The 18,229-nt window shown below is 59.4% G+C and overlaps 1 protein-coding gene across 1 annotated transcript in view; it reads right to left on the reverse strand.

Moving 5' to 3' along the window:
• Arhgap8 (Rho GTPase activating protein 8) overlaps positions 1–16,992 on the reverse strand; it is a 37,495-nt gene extending 20,503 nt beyond the window's left edge. The window contains exons 1-2 of the mRNA XM_063243890.1: positions 16,907–16,992; positions 510–653 (exon numbers count right to left, since the gene is read on the reverse strand). Coding sequence (XP_063099960.1) covers positions 510–588 — 79 coding nt within the window. The 5' untranslated portion in view covers positions 589–653; positions 16,907–16,992. The remainder of the gene's footprint in view (positions 1–509; positions 654–16,906) is intronic.
• Between the last annotated feature and the right edge of the window lie 1,237 nt (positions 16,993–18,229).

Raw genomic sequence — 18,229 nt, forward strand, 5'->3', positions numbered from 1 at the left:
CAAAAAGAACTCTTTCCCGCTTCCCTTCTGTCGCCACCTGAACCTTGGGTCTGTGTCTCCCACGTCCGGCCCGGCACCCTTTCTCCTTAAGCCGCAAAGGCTCTGCAGAAAACTCTGTCCTCTGGCCCCTCCTGTGTACCCGTGGGTCCCTGGGGCTTCCTTGGATGGAGAACTGTGCCCTTTCGTATCCATCACCTCTAGCAGACGCCAGCTCCTTGGAGGTGACAGCCAATAGTGAGAAGCCTGGTCCAGGGACCTAGAGGCCAGGAGCAGGCCACTGCCTGCAGGAGACGGCAAGCACTGCTCTGGGTGAGAAACCGCAGCTGGTGCCCTCCGTCAGCATGAGACCCGTTTACCCAGGGCTCCGGCCACGCTGGGCTTCTCAGAGCACCCAGCAATGTGGTGACAAGCATGTCCTTGTCCTCTCAGGACACTGGCAGGTTTTCACGGTGGGGCACTGTCCTGGCCTCCCACCCCACCCCCGCTCAGGGACCACACGCCGGGCCTACCTGCCACCTGCAGGATGCCATGCCTGGCCACGTCATAGAAGGAGTGACTGGTGCTCAGCATGGGGTCCTTGTCAGCCATGGTGGCCGCCAGGGGCCTTCTCGGTGCTCCCAGCGCGGCTGCTTCCTCCTGGGGTCTCCGCGGCTCTGCGGAAGGCAGTGAGAGTCAGGGGAGCTCGGTGCTCTCAGAGAAGGGCAGGCCCTCCTGGGTCCTTTGTAAACAGCCGCCCAGGCTCTGCTGCAAGCCCCCTGCATGCTCCTCTCTGCCCGGCCCCCAGGACACACCCAGATCCACCTGAGGTGTAGCCCCGAGGGAGGAAAGGGAGAACCAGGGGCTCAGCTCTGCCCTCATGGCCAGGAGTGGAAACTGAGGCCGAGAGTGACTCGCCCAAGGCCATACTGGCTCACCAGCGTCCCCACACTGTAGGAGCCCGGCTGGCATGGCGCTCAGGGTTTGGGAGGCCTCCAGAGGCTAGGTGCCATGTAACCCCCGACAAGCTCACCACAGGCCCACACCGCGGCCAGAATGGGGCCCCGGATTCAGGCGCTAAAACAGAACCCCCAGTGTATACCAGGTATTTGGAGGTGATCGGCAGCTCTGAATGAAGGGGTCGGGGTACGGCGGGAGTGGCTCAGGCCCCAGACCCACCTGCTCTGTCACCAGTGAAAGTCACGACACAGCACAAGAACCCAGCAGGTGTGTGTGCGGGGCCTGCAGCCTTCCCAGAGCCGTGGGAAGTGCACCTCTGTCCTCCCCTGGGCACGTGTACCCTGGAACACTGAAACGGGCTCAGACAGGTGCAGGAGAGAGCGTGCTCAAAGCCCAGCTGTCCACGGAACCAGAAGAGGGAACCAGCTCCGTGCGCATAAATGGGTGACAGGGCAGCAGAATGCTCGGCGTGCCTGGCCAAGACACGGATGGGAGGAAGCCAGACCTGCCAGGCCTCACACACGTGCAGTGCACATCTGTGTTCCACTGTGGAGCCCTCCCGGCAAGGCCATCGCTCCCTGCATGGTCCCACTGACCGGAAGTGTTCAGAAGACGCAGGCTGGCTAGGGAGGCAGGACTGGGGGACAGGAGAACAGAGAAGTGGCTGTGATAGTACAGGGCTTCCTACTAGGGGAACAAACACGCTCTGGAACCTAACAAAGGCAGTTGGATTGTGCACCTTGAAATGGTTCATTTCAGCTTGGCAGGGTGGTGTACACCTGTCATGCCAGCATTCTGGGAGGCTGAGGCAGGAGGAGGGTGAGTTCCAGCCCAGTGTGGGCACCTCAGCTATTTCACAAGACCCTGTCTCCAAACAAGAAATAAACGGGGGATGTAGCTCAGTGTGAAGGCTCTGGGTTCAACCCCCAGTGTGGAGGAAAGAAAGAACGAAAGAACAAACGAAAGAAAGAGTTAATTTCATGTCACTTTGATTTCACCTAAATTAAAAGAAAATAAAAAATGCTACAGCACAGCTGGACAGAGACAGAGCAAGCTGGACCTCTGGAGCGTCATCAGGACCAAGAACCAGCCCTAACCGGGGCCTCCCAGCCACTACCAGGCGACCGTGAGGTCCCGAGCCAGGCCAGGACTGAATGGGGCACAGCCCCTGCAGTCGGGGCAGTGACCAGAGGGAAAACTACGAGTTCCGGGACACAGCGCTGGACACAAGGACCTGTCGGGGCACCCTGTGTCCAGGTGTGCGACGCCAGGTGGAGGTGGCCAGCTCAGGGCTGCATCCCTGTGGTCTGAAGGTCTCCCTTCGCCAGAGAGCACCCCGGGGAGAGGAGTCCGCACTCCAGGAGGATCAAGGCACCGGAACCGGCACTGTACCCACAGTACCCACGTGACCCCCCCCCCAGATGCCCAGGAGGGCAGCCCTGAGCCGAGGCTTCCTGTGGACTCCACACCTCATAGCCCTCACCCTCCCTGTCTCTCGGAGCCTCAGTTTCCCTACCTGTCACAGGCACTGCAGAGCTGACATTTTCCAGCTGGCCGTGAGCAGGGACTGAGGGTGTGACTCAGCCTTGAACAACCCCAGAGTACACAGACACACACACACACTCTCACACACTCACACACCATTCCTCAGGGATCTCCCCTCAGGGGCCAGGCAGGGACAGGGCCTGGGGAAGGCTGATAGGGAGACCTCCCTGAGCATGGTTTGGGGCCATGAGATTCGATCTTAGAACAGCTGGGCGTGGTGGTGCACGCCTGTCCTCCCAGCACTTTCTGAGGCTGAGGCAGGAGGATTGAGTTTGAAGCCAGCCTGGGCAACCTGGTGACTTAGCATGATTGAAATTGTTAAAAATTAAAAATTTCAAGCAGGTGGTCTTGAGTTCAATGCCTGGTACTGATAAAACGAAAGAAAAAAGAAAAAAAAATTAAAAATTTTAGCAAAGGCTTGGGGAATAGCTCAGTGGGGAGTGCTACAAAATAATTAAAAATTAAGAAAAAATAATAAAGTTCACAGGCCAAGGGTCCCAAATGCAGAATGATCACCATGAGGAGAGAGGGAAGAGTTTGCCGAAGGCACGTGGGGTAAGGGGTGGCCACCGGGGGTGAGACCTCCCCTCCGGCCCTGCCCACCACATGCCCAGCAGGAGGAAGCTGCAGAGGTGAGCCGTGCCCTGGGGTCCAGGCCTACAGCCCTCCCTGGGAAGAGGGCGACGTGCACCATCGTAGCCACCAGCACCCCCGCTCTCTGCCAGTGCGGCACCCACTTTCCCTGTCTCCTCCATGCAAGGACAGGACCCAAGAAGGCCACCCCAGCACCAAGTGACCCCGTGACCCCAGCTGGGCCAGTCATGGTGGCTGTGACCCCCGAGCCACCCTGGGAGAGCTTACAGCGTGTTTCTCCTGCTGGGCCAAACCTGGAGCTGCCCATGGCCACCACACCAAGAAGAGGACATCAGGGCGGAAGCCGGGCTGAGCGACGAGCCCCGGGCCTGCACACCTGGACCCCGCTGCACCCGCCCGGCCAAGCCTCTCCTGCATCAGCGTGCTCAGGTCACAGGGACCTCGCCCTGGACCTCACAGCGTGCTCAGGTCACAGGGACCTCACAGCCTGGGCCTTTCTGCTTGGGAAGCGCCCAGGGTTCACTGCGCCCGTCCGCTGCCCTTCAGGAGACTGACTGAGGGCGCTGACAGGCCTACTGCGGCATAATGAAAGGGCTTCTTCCTTTCTTTTCTTTTTCTTTTTGTACCGGGATTCAAACTCAGGACCTTGTGCCGGCCAGGCCGGTGCTTGTGCTGTATCCCCGGCCTAACAGGTTTATTTCTAAAATAACATTTCCTGGAGGGAATGTGGTTTAAATCCCTGAGGTTTAACACTTGGCAGCTGACCTCGCTCTGTTCCAACACAGCGCTCTGCTGGATGGTGATGGAAAGGGGAGCCACCTCACCCCGTAAGGAGCCGGGGACCCCTGCCCTTCGCCCGAGCAGCTGTGCTCCACGCAGGTAACAGGATCCTTTCCCTGTCACTCCTCACGATCCACAGCTGGATCCTAAACAGCAGAGGCAGTGACAGTGACACCGAGGACTGGGCTGTGAACCGCCCTTCTGCAGCTCCCCCGCCGCTCTCCACAACAGGTCCCACTCTGAGTCCACCTCGCACTCAGTACCAGGCCCAGAGGACTCAGAGGAGGCAGACTGGGGGCCTGTGAGGCACGGGGCCGTCCACCTGGGTCCAGAGGGTGGATGGGGTCCCTGTGTTTCATCCGCTCCAACCCCGAGCCACAACTGTCCCCATTGTAAAGACGAGAAAACTGAGGCCCTGCAAGTGAAGGAAGCCAGCAGCCCGCAGTGCAGGTCACAAGGCCAGTCATGGATGGGGCCCCTCAGCCTGCTCCCACGTCTGCCCAGTGTTCGGGAGCTCCATACATGCCCCAGTCACCCCGTGCCGCAGTTTGCTCATCAATGCTGTGAGTGAGACACCGCCCCTCCCCAGGCTGCACTGTACATGATTCATGTTTGCTAAATAACCCTTAGGAGCCGGGCGTGGTGGGGCACGCCTATAATCCCAGCACTCAGGAGGCTGAGGCTGTGAGTTCCAGACCAGCCTGGGCTACAGAGTGAGCTCAAGGCCAGCCTGACCTGCACAGTGAGACCCCGTCTCAAAAGACCCCTTTGGGGCTGCGCAGTTAAGGACCCCGACAAAATCCGGAAACCTCCTATCTGGTCTCATAGTGCATCAGCATCAGAGGGTAAGCGCCAACCACTGAGCCATGTTTCCGCCACCTCGCCACCATTCGGGGGCCACAGGAAACCCAGCCTGGACACCTGACTCTAATCTGGCCCCTGACGTCCCTCCAGGAGGAAAGGGACACGGCAGAGTCGGGCAGAGGTGGCCGTCAAGTAGAATCGGAGCCAGGAAGGAGTGGGTGAGAGGAGCCGGGCAGACGCCAGCCTCTGGGGGACGAGAGAGTTTCTGTCCAGAGGAAACCGGTCAGGGCAGCTTCATTAAATGAACACTGGACGGGCCGACCGATGGCAGATTCCACCGCGGATCAGGGGCTGGGCCTCCTCCAAGCAGGCAGCGCAGATTTTGTTTAGTGGCTGACGGGAGAAAGGCCGGATCGGGGGCTGGACGGGGTGAGCCGCAGAGCCCAGACAGCTCCGGTCCCAGCCACCTCAGCCCAAGTCCCCAGCCCGAGACTGGGGTGACGGCAGCAACCGGAGGGGACCCAGAGGGGAATCGGGGCCAGGCGCTGTCACCCCGGCGGGTTGGTGTGTCCCCAAGCTTTCCTTGGTGCCAACACATTGGAGACAATGACGGTGCTCACTACAGGGACCCTGGCGAGGCTGGAGGAGAGCAAGAGGGACGGCGAGCTCCCCACTGGGGCACCTCGGGGATCACGCAGGGGCTCCCCACAATGCAGGGTGCGGGCATGCAGGAAGTGGTTATGGGTTTGCCACAGATCAAGTGGCACGGAGGGAACGTGGCCTTCGGAGGACGCAATGTACTCAAAGGACAGTGCCACTAGAATGTCACCATAGCAACAGCCTGCTTCTGTGACAACTTCAGAGGACCGGACGCTGAAGGAGATTTCAGACTCAGAACTTGGCAGCCGGCACCTGGACTCTGGGGGTCACCTCCTCACCCACCTGGGAACAGAGCTGCCAGAGCAGAGGGCTGCTGGCTTCAGGGGGCCACGGGGCCCAGGTTCAAACACTGCACAAACTCAAGACAGGGTCCAGTGGCGGGCTGAAGATAAGCCCTCACCTTGCCAGGGAGGCTGGTTTTCCCCAAAATCAAAAGTAGCTATGAAATATGGATGAACTGATTTTAGAAAAAAGAAAAGCCTGTGAGCCAGATATGGTGGTGCACGCCTGTAACCCTAGCATTCTAGGAGGCTGAGGCAGGGAGATCTTAAATTCCAGTCCTACCTGGGGAAGTTATGGACTTAGTGAGACCCTGTCTCCAAAGAGAAGTTTTTGGGCCAAGGATTTAGCTCAGTGGTATAAGCTCCTCCCTGGCAAATGCAAGGTTGTGAGTTTGATCCCTGATACCAAAGGGGGGGAAAAAAATAATGATGGTGATAATTTTTTAAATGGGCTGAGGAAGCATCTGCCTGGCAAGTACAAGGTTTTGAGTTCAATTCCTCGTACCAAAAAAGAAAAAAAAAAAGGGCTGGGGATGTAGCTCAATGCAGAAGACCTGGATTTGATCACACACACACACACACACACACACACACAGACACAGACACACGCATACGCACACGCACACGCACGCATGCACGCACGCACACACACACACACGCTGTGCTGAAAACAGAATTCAAACACTGAACACTGTCCTGAGTAAGAGCAGGAAACCATGGGTTCACAGCTCAAAGTTTGCCTTGAGTCTCAGAGGAGACTTTGGACTGAACTGTTGAGACTCAGGGAAAGATCTGAGCGTATTTTCAGCTGTAAGCAGGATAATCACATCATACTGGGCCCACTTACAATTGTGTTACAGACTGTGTTGGTGACTAAGTGTGATTTAAGGAGACGGGTCCTGGCGTCAGGTTGACAGTCAATCTTGGCTGCCAGCTTGACTGGCTTGAGAGATGTCCAAGGTGGGCATACTTGGGGGTGTGTCTACCTCAGTCATCCAGAGCAACACATCTAAGTAGGAACCCTCAGCAGTCTACAGAGTCACTTGAACAGGTAGAGAAGTTTAAAAAGGAGCGGGGGAAGCTGCTGTATAAACATCTGCTGTATTTTAGTTGAATGTGGTGTGCACACCTATAATCCCAGCTCTCCGGGAGGCTGAGGCAGGAAAGCTCAAAGGCCCCATCAGGGCAAGTTAGCCATGGAGTGGGACCCTGTCTCAAAATTAAAAATGAGCAAAGGGCTGGATACAGCTCAGGGTGAAGGCCCTGGTTCAATCCCAGTAGCACCAAAAATAATTTAAAACCCACCCAGGTTAGCATCAAAATTAGAAAACACAGGAGAATAAAACAAGAGGCGCCTCAACTCAACACGGCAAACAACACAACACGGCAAACAACACAACACGATCGAACAAAACTACACGGCGGGGGGGGGGGGGATAAGGTGCACTTAAGGACTGAGAGATAACAACGCTTTGAAAGCGTCCCTTCGGCCGGGGAGTCAGCCCAGCGGTGTAAGGTGTGAGCGCCTGCCTGGCAAGTGCAAGGTCGTGAGCTCGATTCCTGCTACAAAATAAGTAGATCAACAAACAGAAAAGAAAAATGTCAGTTCTCTGTGAATCGATCTACAGGATGGAACTCGGTCCCAGAGTAAACCTCCGCAGGCTTGTCACAGGGATGGCCAAACTGATTCCAGAACTTCCTGGGCACTAAAAAGGACCTAGAAGAGCAAAGGGGATTTTGAAAGAGAAGAGGCCCAGAGGCTTTCCGATTTCAAACCAAACGGCATGGAGCGGGACGGAGCCGGGTGGCAGAGAGAGACGTCCGGAGCATCACACTCCCGTGGATGGGGGACAGGGTCACCAGGCGGGCGGCGACTGAGACCAGCAGGTTCACGCAGGCCTGGGCGGGCCCCACCCAGTTCTACCCCCCACCCAGTTCTACCCAGGTGGCGATGAACCTGCCTCAGGGACCTGAGATCTGGAACCCACCTTGGTCAGCCAGCAAGCTCCGCTGATGACCAGAAGTCACCTGTCCCTCCCAGTGCGCCCCAGCCACCGTGCCTAGGAAGCTGCCTGCTAATAAAGAAGCCTGAAAGGTTTATTTAACCTGGGTCTGACCCAGCCTCTGGAGCTAATTTTTAGTGCACAGGGAACACCTTAAGGGGTTCCAGAAAAGGGCACACACATGCCACCAGGTGAGAGGACAGCAGAGAGCTGGCCCTGCCTCCGAGTCCCTGAGATCTCTGCACAAACAGGGGGCGGGTCCCCTGCACCTGAGGGGCGCTGGTTTCTGACCAGTGGCCTGAATTCCTGGGCAGGGGGCACACGTGCAGGTGGCCTGGGCAGCTGGGGACAGTAGGGAGTCACTGCTGGCTGCGTGGCTGTGACGGTGATGTTGGGGAGAGTGCCTTATGTTCGGGAGAGCACCCCAAAACATCCAGCAGGGAAGGAGGGGGGCTGCCAGTTCCCTGCAGCGATTCAGGGGAGCCCGAGGGAGCACTCCGGAGTGGACGGAGCTGCCCGCCCGGATCAAGATGAGGAGCCGAAGAAATGCAGGTTACCACAGTCACACCCCTGACTCCCTGGAGCTCCCTGGAGAGGAAGGTTTGCGCTGTGTGAGGGGACAGTTGAAGGCAGATGTCTTGCGCTCTGGGTGCCTGATTTGGGGATGACAGTGCACAATGGATGGACCATTGTTCTCTGATTGTTGGGAACTTTTATTTTTTTTTTCTTTGACGTACAATGGATTCAAAAAGTACATAAATAAAGAGTTAGGCTGGGCTCGCTTGTAATCCCAGCACTCGGGAGGCAGAGGCAGGAGGATCGCCATGAGTTTGAGGCAAAAAACAAAAACAAGAACACCCCAAGCCCCCCAAACATGAGCTCTGTGTGGACTTCACTCAGGTTTCTTTTCTTTCTCCAGGTGGGGGCGGCCCAGAGATGAAACCCAGGCTTTTACATTAGCTACATCCTCAATCTTCTTCTTTTTTATGTGCTTTATTTTGAGACAGGGTCTTTCTAAGTCCCGAAATTCCCCCAGGGGGCTCTAGCTTTCGATCCTCCTGCCTCAGCCTCCGGGGGGCCGGGACCACAGGCGCGCCCTCCTAGGCCACGAGGTGATGTTTCTGAAATGTTCCCATGGCTGAATAATGTCCAGAAGAGCCAGGGTGGAGGGGGCAGTGGTGGGGGAGGCGGCCCCTACCCAGCTTCTGTGCCCTGATGGGGTTGGAGAACACCTGCCCAGAGCCAGGCCCGGGCCACCTGCATCACTGCCACCTCTGCCCGTTTCCCGCTTCTGCACCCGGGTGCAGGCTGACCTGGACTTTGGCTCTGGCTTCCTGGCTATGCTCGGGGCCCTCCAGCACTTGCTGAATCTTCCTTCCAACACACGGTGTCCTGTGGGACCCGAGTGACCGCTTCCTGAAGCCCCCAGGCATCCGCTCACCGGACTGGACTCCACTTCAGGCCATTGGGGGCTCGGCCCAGGGCTTTGGTTCCTCTGGGCCGGGAGGTGGAGCAGGAAGCTTCCCTGCTGCTCGGTGGCCTGCTGCCCAGTCCTTGGGCCGCCAGGGCTGTGCTAGCAGGAGCTCCCTGGGCAGAGGGCCAGCAGGGGCAGGAAGACAGTGGGGCATAGGCCCAGGGGAGGCGGGGAAGTGGGGCATAGGCCCAGGGGAGGCGTGGAGGGGAAGCCACACACACACACACACACACACACTCATGCACACACGTGTGTCCCGGCTCCTCTGCCCTGAATCTTTGGGCCTCCTAGTACAGCAACCAGTTCCCCATTGGTCCCTCCATAGACCCACAGTACTTCACGTGGGGACTTGGCCTGCTCCCCAGCCTCCCAGGAAGGCACCCCCACGTCCCCATCCCTCGTCCTGGAGGATGAGGCTCCTGGGGCGGAGGAGGCCACAAAGGCTGAGTGCGAACTCCGGATCCAGTTCACCTCCCTAACAGAGTGTGGGGAACCGAGCGCCAGGCAGGGGAGACCCCAAGTCCCACCCGGGCTGCATCAGGCCCCCCTCTCGAGGGGGATCTGGCAGGTCTGGGGTGATACCTAGGCCCGAGACCTAGGATGCATGGCCAGTGGGGACCCGGCGCTGCCCGCTGTGAAGGAAGCAGAGGCCTGCAGTCCTCTGGGCCCACAGTGGGGATGCAGCCGGGCAGCTGGTTCGGAAGGGGTAGGGCCCAGAGCCTGGGTGAGCTGGGAACTTCAAGCACCCAATCATCAGCCCTTGGCTGCCTGGCAACCCCTGGAAGCCAGGCACAGGGTCACAAGGCGGTGCGGAAGCTCACTGCCACCTGTCAGCCCACTGAATCCTCTCAGCACTCTGGAAGGCTGAGGCAGGAGGATACAAAGTTGGAGCCCACTCTGGGCAACTTAGTGAATTAGCAAGAGCTGTCTCAAAGTGAACACTTAAACAAAGGGCTAGAGATGTAGCTCGGAGTCAAGGCCCTGGAGGAATCCCCAGTACCTCCTCTAAGAAAAAAAAAAGAAAGAAAAAGCTGGGCGTGGTGGCTCATACCTGTAACTCCAGCACTCGGGAGGCTGAGGCAGGAGGATTGTTGTACATTTGAGAACAGCCTGGGCTACAAAATGAGCTCAAGGCCAGCCTGAACTGCAGAGCAAGACCCTGTCTTAAAAATACCAAAAAACAAAACAAACAAACAAAAAACCATCCAAAACTGACAAACCAAACCCCTGGCCAGAGAAAGGAGGCCCCCCCTCTTGTGGACGCTACAGCCTCCAATTCCTCCCACCCCAGCATGCCCAGTGCCCTGTGGTGGCCTTTGCCAAGGATAAGCCTGTCACAGGTCACCAAACAGCCTGAAAACAAACTGGGGACACCAGGTCCCGGAGGACCGGGTATCTCTCCCCAAGACGCAGGTGACCTCCCAGGTGACCTTGCTTCAAGGCCTCAGAGCAGACCCTACCCACTGGGGTGAACCACCCTGCCAACCCCCCCTTCCTGCATGGTCCCCCTGCTCCCCGAAATGAACACAGTCCAGGAACACATTGTGAGGGCCGGAGGAGGCCCTGGGCCAGGGGCGACCTTGGGGACCACACAGCTGGCACAGGACTGGGAACGGAGACCTCTGAGGCTGAAGGTTGCTTTGCTCCCGCCTCTGCTGGGACCAAACAGCAGGACGGTGACTCCCCCTTTTCCTTCACAGACTCTAAACCCTGTGCCCAGATTGCTATCTCAGGAGGCACAGATAGTCTTTGTTTTGAAGTTTGCACCCTTGGCAGGAGTGCGCCATGCATCTCCAGGCTCTGTCTTGGCACTGGGTGGGAGGGGAATGTAGGGGACCCCAAGCACCCCCTTCCTGCAGTCCTCTGAGGGGAGCACAGTGAGGCAGCAGCCCTTCGTCCCCCCTCCCTGAGCCCCAGAACGAAGCCGGAGTCACAGAGAACCCTGGAGCTCGCGGTGGGGGGCAATGTCCCCTCCCTACAGGAGCCCAGGCAGCGCTGCCCGCTGGGGGAGGGCCGGGGAACCACGCCTGCCCCAGGGTGAGGCCTGAGAGCGACCCTTGCATATGACTCAGACTGGCTGGGGAACAGATGTCCAGGAGCTCGGTGAACACAGTCTTCGTACCCTGGTGGGGGTGTTTGTGTGTGAGATTAGCATTAAGGTTCCCACCCAAAAACGGAGCTGGCTCCTTGGGGAGAGCAGCACCCTGAGGTTACCAGGGACACCTACGATCGAGCCAGGGGTGGCCGAAGGGCTCCCTCCCAGCACTGTGGTTCCTCCTGAGCGGGCCTCAACATCCTGGGTCCATGTAAAACATTTCCGGGGCTGGGGGACACAGCTCAGAGGTGCCATCGCCTCTCTGGAAAACACAACATCCTGAGTTTAATTCTCGGTGCCAAGATATTAAGTTTCCCTTTCATGGTCATTTTGACTTTGGGGAAGAATCAGAACTCGCACGGTGTCAGAGCCCATGAATAAGGTGGACCAGGGCACGAACTCACGGCCTGGTGACTGCCAGGCAGGCGCTGTGCCCCTGAGCTGAATCCTCAGCCTCTCCCTGCGGTTTTGATCGCACCTCACAGAGACCCTCAGGAAAGAGCACCTCTGTAACTGCGTCAGAAAGCAGCACGGACGATGGGACGAGCTGTGGAAGCCAAGGAGAGGCTTCTGAGGCCGCACTGTGTCTTTCACTGTGCATTTTTTTTTTTTTTTAAATCGGTACCAGGGATCGAACTCACGACTGCCTGCTTGCAAGGCAGGCGCTTATGCCGCTGAGCTAATCCCCAGCCCCAGCTGTGCATTTTTTCACCGTACACTGATCACACATCCTATATTTGTGATGCTGGGGCTGGAACCCAGGACCTTGCGCACGTTAGACAAGTGCTCTACCGCTGACCCGCAGACAGCCCGGCTCCCAAATGTAAATTTTTTATCACCCCACAGCCCTCACCTGCAGGCCCACTCTGCATCCTACTGACCTCCCCTCGGGAGTCTCCCTTCCTACCCGCACTTCTGGCACCCGAGGTCCGATTCCAGCCGCTCTCGGCCAGGGAGGAGCAGACTCTTATCTTGCCGTCCTCTGGCTAATGTTTCTGTCGGTCTCCGGCAGCTCAAGGTTTCCCGAGGACGTTGCCCACACAGCTCCTGAGAGCCCAGACGGGCCCTCGCCCTGGGAGCCTGGTGACAAGGGCCGCACACTGCAAGTGAACCTTTTCCTGGGCGGAAGCTCTGCCCCCCAACCTGCCTCACCCCCCCCCATTGCCTTACTTGGTCTCCTGGCCAGGCCAACCCCCCATCTGACACAGCATTGGGGACCTGCATGGGGGGCTGACCGCAGGCCTCCACCGGAGCTGAGCATCGCAGCCCGCACGGCACACGCTATGCAAAACAGGTTTCAAATCACCCAACTGCTCTATTTATAATTCATAGCAAAATGGTTTGTTGCTGTAAAAATATATTTGCACATTACACAAATAGACCCTCGCAGCAATTATCTTAATGCGGTAGCTACAAATTAACACCTCTTCACTGCGGGCAGATGAGCAGCGAATCCCACAGGCAGGGCACCCAGCGGCACCTGTGCCCTGCTCAGGACTCAGGGAACAGGACTTGGGACAGGAGGAGGGTGACATGGCACCCTGGTCTGACCCTCCGAGGACTGGGAGAAAGGATCTTTCAGAGGGCCCCTGATTCCTGGGATGTGGGGTTTCCCCAGCTGGCATGGCAGGGGCCCCTGGCAGACCCCGCAGCAAGCAACTTGCACCCTTTGTCTCAGTGATACGGGTATTTGCACGCATAGGGAGGGTCCACTTCTCACCACCAGCACCCACGGCCACTGCACGCTCTGGTCACAAACCCCAGGGCCCGGCGCTCTGAAAGGGCGCAGGGGTCTTTAAAGCTGCTAGAGCCACTGGCTCTCCTGTGGCTGAGAAAGACCAATGTCACCACCTGGGCTTCTGCCCAGCCTCTGCGGGTGCGAGGACCAGTGCCCACCCTCCAGGGTCCTCATCCCTAGGTACTTGCTCCAGTGGGCACCTCACCCCTGCGAGGCACAGGGCACACACACACACACACACACACACACATGCACTGCTCCAGGGCCACCTGACAGGGCCAGAAGGACGCTATTGCCCGTTTCCGAGGGCCATCAGGGGACGCAAGCCCCAGCCAGTCAGCACTGGGCAGTTTCCCTGGCCACTGGGATGGGTTCATTTGTGCCCTGGGGCACCAGGAAGTTCTCCAGGTGCATCTGGAAGGAAGATCTTGCTCTCTGGAGCGTCCAGGGGAGGAGCCTGTCCACGCAGCCGTGCATGCAGATGCATGGCCTCCCTGAAGAGCCAGCGGCCGCAGGGAAGGCAGGGCCTCTCCACACCCTGAGCAAGCCACACCTGACCCCCAAACCCTCCCCAGCCCATCCCAGAGCTCAGATGTCTGTTACTTACAGAACGTCCTGCCACCCAGGTGCCCTCTGCCAGGCGGGGACAGGGCTCCCCTGGGCTTAGTAGCTCTCCTCTGTCACTGCCAGCCTGGGTCTGCAGCACGTGCCTGAGTGTCCTTGTCCCATTGCACAGCCAGCCCTGGTCTCTGGCCCAGACCCCTCCCTATTCCCATACCCGGCCGCCTACCAAAGCAACCCTCTATATCTGGGGCTCCCTATCATTCTTGGGACAAAACCCAATCCCTATGGTGGAGCCTGGTGCTGCTGCACTCCAGGAACCTTGTTCCTTTACTTGTGCCCTGCAGACACACCCCCTGCTCCTGCCCCGGTGCCTTTGCATGTGCTGTGGTCCTTTCTGCCCAGAACCTGTGGGCCCAGCCAAGGTAGACTTTATCCTCATCCTTGACTGAGATCCAGTTTCCAATTCGGGCTGAATGCAAATCTGGCCTCTTTGGGAACCAAAGGCACATCCTTGGGGCCCAATCAAATCAGCTGTGACCTGCAGACCCTGCTTTACAGAAAGATCCGCTGTACCCAGGCCAGGCCAATGAAGACTTTACCCCAGTGTCACTGGAAAGATAAGTGCCACAGGCCCTACAAGGAGTCCAGGCCACCCAGTGCCTCTTGGGATTCGGAGCTGTTCTGAGACCCTCTGTGACCCATGCCGGGACCTCCCAGGTACACAACCAGGAAATGGGCACCAGCCCGGTCTTCTCATGCCTGAGCCTCGACCAGGGCTGAATGAAGCCACCAGGTTACATCACAGGGAAAAGCAGGCACACTCCAAACGTACGGCTACACAAGGAGAACCTGAGAGAGACACACACAGACAGAGGGTGCCAGCCTGGGAGGCCCTTTGTTCACCCACTTTGCCATGCCCTCTTGTATCCGACCGCCGCATGGCAGCCTGTAAACAGTGCCATTTTTATTTTCCAATGACACCTTCACAAAGCTGGGGGAAGAATTAAAAACAAACACAAGCAGGGATTTGTGCTGCAGGACATGGAGAGTCTGAGGTCTGGGAACTGCGCTAAAACAGGGGCCAACTTGCAGGGGTGAGCAGTGGGGTGCCCCAGGCTGGGGAGGCTGTGGGGCTGCACTGCATATCCTGCTCCCCTGAGAATATCTGACATTCTCCAAAATTAAAAAAAAAGTCGTATGAACAAACCCTCTCTGTAAAGTCTGGGCCGTCATAAAATCACCACCCCCAGCTGTAGATTTTGGTTTCCCACATGCCCAAGGGGGACATCCATGAGCCAGGGGTCCAGGACTGGGGGTTCAGCCTCCTGCGGAAACCAAACCCTGCAAACCCGCAGCCCAGACAGCACCCCCTCCCTCGTCCCCTCTTTAATTAATGTCCAGGCGGGGGAGGAGGGGATGGTCCAGTCCCTCGGTCCAGTCCCTGGGGGAGTTTCTGGAACCTTCACCCGCCAGACCAGTTCCTTGCAGGAGCCAAGGCTCCACTCCCCCCTCCCCCAGGTGAGAGTTGCTCTAGAAGGACAGGAACGGCTTGGTCCCCAACTCGGAGGACACAGGCTGTGTCCTGGCTCACTGCCTCAGGTCTGACCATCGCACACCAGTGCCCTTGCACCGGAGAACGCTGGCTTATGCCATGATCCCCTGGGTTTACTGCCGTCCCCACCCAGGGACGAGGAGCCCCGACTGCAGAGCGGATAGCACTGACTTAAGATTCACACAACCAGAGGGCAGGGGTGTGGGCTGACGGTGCCCGTGATGAGCACAGAAATCAATCAGGAGTCACTCAGCCAGGTCCTCTGGATCAGAGGCCGGGAAACTGGACAGAATGTACTGCAAGTTCCAAGGAGACCCCAGGGAGAGACGGCTGGGACAGGACACCAGCGCACGGTGGCCATCTGGGGTCCATTCCCTGACAGGCTCCTTCAAGACCATCCCCAGGAGGGCTCCCCTGCAGAGCACCCCCGGGGGCCGGGAAGCCTCCAGACACCCGCAGTGTGTCTCCCTTGGGGGCCAGGTTGAATTAAAGAATCGAAAGGAGGAATTAGTTATCCAAAAGAAATGGAAAACACCAGCTTTCTATGCTTAGGAAAATTTGCAGTTCTTGTGACACCCAACACGCAGCTGATGTGGGGTGCAGACGGTTAGACGCTGTGGCTAAGAGAGCTGGCACCTCACGCCTTGGTCTCCCCGTAAGTGGGCAGTGACAGTCCCTGCCTGGGAGTCAGCGTGATGACCTCGGTGACACCAGCTCTCTGCACTTCTGTGGCTTTCCCACCCTTGGGGTGCCCATGCCTCAGTTTCTCCAGCGGTGACCGGAGGGTGGGGTCAGGAGTGGGATTAGAGGTTAGTGCGGTGAGAAGCTCGTGTCGGGGATCCCAGGTGTTGGACCGAGCTGCTCATGTCCTTTAACCTGGAAGTTCACAGCACGGAGACCAGCTGGGTGTGGCCTAGTAAATGCCACAGCAAAGTCCCCAGACTTTACAGGCCCGCTGGGCACACTTCAGTGGCTCTAGGACCGCCTCTGCCCACACGGCCACACACCCCACTTGTGAGCACTCAGGGGCACGTCCACCATCTCCAGCCACCAAGGGCCACACCCTTCCCCTCTGACCTCCTCCCCACCCCCCAGCGCCTCCTGCAGGAAGCCCCCTGCCTCCGGAAAGCCCCTTCTTCCACACAGAGACCAGAAACCTCTGGGCCAGAGGACAGGGGCCAGGCGGGGTGCGGGGGGCGGCCACTGACCGGCTCTTCACAGAAAGCACAAATCAAAGGAACCCAGACACCGAGAGGTCAGTCCAAGGCTATTTCCGTCTGCACCTGGACAAACGTCACCCCGCCTTTCACAGGCCGGCGGAGGGACCTTCGCGGCCCTGCAGACCACCTGGAAGCGCCGCCGCCAGAAGGGCAGCCCCGCCCCCGCCCTGTCCCCGTCCCCGAGGGCCACCTGAGAACCAGGAATCCGCCCCTCCCCCCGCACTGGTTCGGGAAAAGCGAAAGCAGCCGGCACCGGCTCCAAAGCGGCGGCTTCCGGGGGGCGGCGGTCTAGGCGCGGACCAGGCTCTCTGGCCCCCAGCGAGCGGAGTGTCCCCGCCCCGTGTGCAGCGGCACGGCACGTGCCCTGCCTCAGTTTCCCCATCTTTGCGTCGGAACGAAGCCGTCGGCTTCTACAAGAGCCGAGGCCCCAGCGTACTCTGACCGGAGGATCCAAGTGCCCCGGGCGAGGGACTGGGGACCCCAGAGCCTGGGCGGACACAGCCCAGCCCAGAGCGCCACGGGCCGGAGGGGGCGACAAAGGGGTGCAAGAGAAGGGAGGGGACGAGGGGACAGGTGCGGGGCCGGCGGGGGTCTTCATGGGCAGCCGGCCCTGCCGGCCGCGCGAAACCCAGTCCAGCCCGCCCATGAACCCCGACTCACCCAGCCGCAGCGCAGCACCTGGTCGGGAGACCCCTGCTCGCCGGGCTCAGCCCGCACTCAATGGCCCCGCCCCGCCCACCTGGACCGCCCGCCCACCTGGACCGCCCGCCCACCTGGCCCCGCCCCGCACCTGGCCCCGCCCCGCCCCGCAAGCCCAGGCCAGGTGCGCGGAGCGGTTCTCCCGCCTTCGGGCTGTGCCCGGTGAGGCGAGGCCCTCGGGTGAGCTCTGCGCCCGCGGGGAGGGCACCGAGCCAGGGCGCGCGTGGAACCGTGCGTGGTGGCGCGGAACCGACGGAGACAGGAGCCCGGCAGTGCCACGGGCGGCCCGATGCAGGCCGGGGCGGGGAGCTTCCCGGAGGCCCGGCTGTCCCTGCCCGGAGGACGCGGCCGGCTGGGCCGGGTCTGCCGGGGCGCTCTCCCTGCCCGGGCCGCCAGGGGGCGGGAGCGGCTCGGGCGGAGATCCGAGGTGGGTTTACGGGGATCCCGGTGTCCCCCACTCCCCCCCAGAGGGCTGGGCCTGCCTCCTTCCACTCGGCCCCAGCCTCGCCTCTCCGGCCTCTGCGCGGGTGAGCGGTCCGCGCCGCCCTTCCCGCCTCATGCTCCCGCTGGCCCGGTCCGCGCTGTCGCGCGCTCCGTGTGTGGTCCATCACCGGCCTGATGGCTACTCGTTCAAATTGTCCCGCAGTGTCACTCAGTGTCACCGCTTCTCCCCACTTCCAGGGGTCCCGGGGCTCAGGGCAGTGACTCTCACTTCTGCCCGGGCCCTTTGCATCCAGTGGCTGGGGTGGGGAGGGCCCTGAAGACCCCGCCCCAGCGGCCACTGTCCCCCTTCTCCCAGTGTGTGTGGGGGCTCCATTATCCCCAAATCCTGCCTGAAGGGGCGTGGCTGCAGCAGCTCTGGGGTCTCCGGGACAGCAGCCAGGACACTGGGGTGTGGGGTGATCTGATCACAACGCACGATGGCATAAATCATCCCGGTGTCTATGCTCAGGTTCCAGCCAAGGTCACTAGGGGGCGCAGGCTGGCCCAGAGTGATCCTGCCTGGATTGGGGAAAGTGGGGCCTCCTGGGAGCCCTAGGGACTCTGGGGAGCGCTGGAGTATGTGTGTGCGCCCCCATGCCCAGCAATTTAGTCAAGGTGAGCTTTATGTAATTCAGGAACCGTCTTCATTCGGAAATGCAGACCCAAAGAGACGAGGACTCGTGTGCTGGTGGAGAGATCATGATGCAGGGGTGACCTAGCCCGTCTGTCCAGTTCCTCTCTGTGTGGCCTTGTCCCCGGAAATAAGGATGTCCTTCTTCGGGCACAGGGGCTCCAAGAACC

The sequence above is a fragment of the Cavia porcellus genome, unplaced genomic scaffold (genome assembly GCF_034190915.1).
Source record: "Cavia porcellus strain 051 isolate PalLab524CR breed Dunkin Hartley unplaced genomic scaffold, mCavPor4.1 scaffold_40, whole genome shotgun sequence".
In the NCBI taxonomy this organism is placed as follows: Eukaryota; Metazoa; Chordata; class Mammalia; order Rodentia; family Caviidae; genus Cavia; species Cavia porcellus.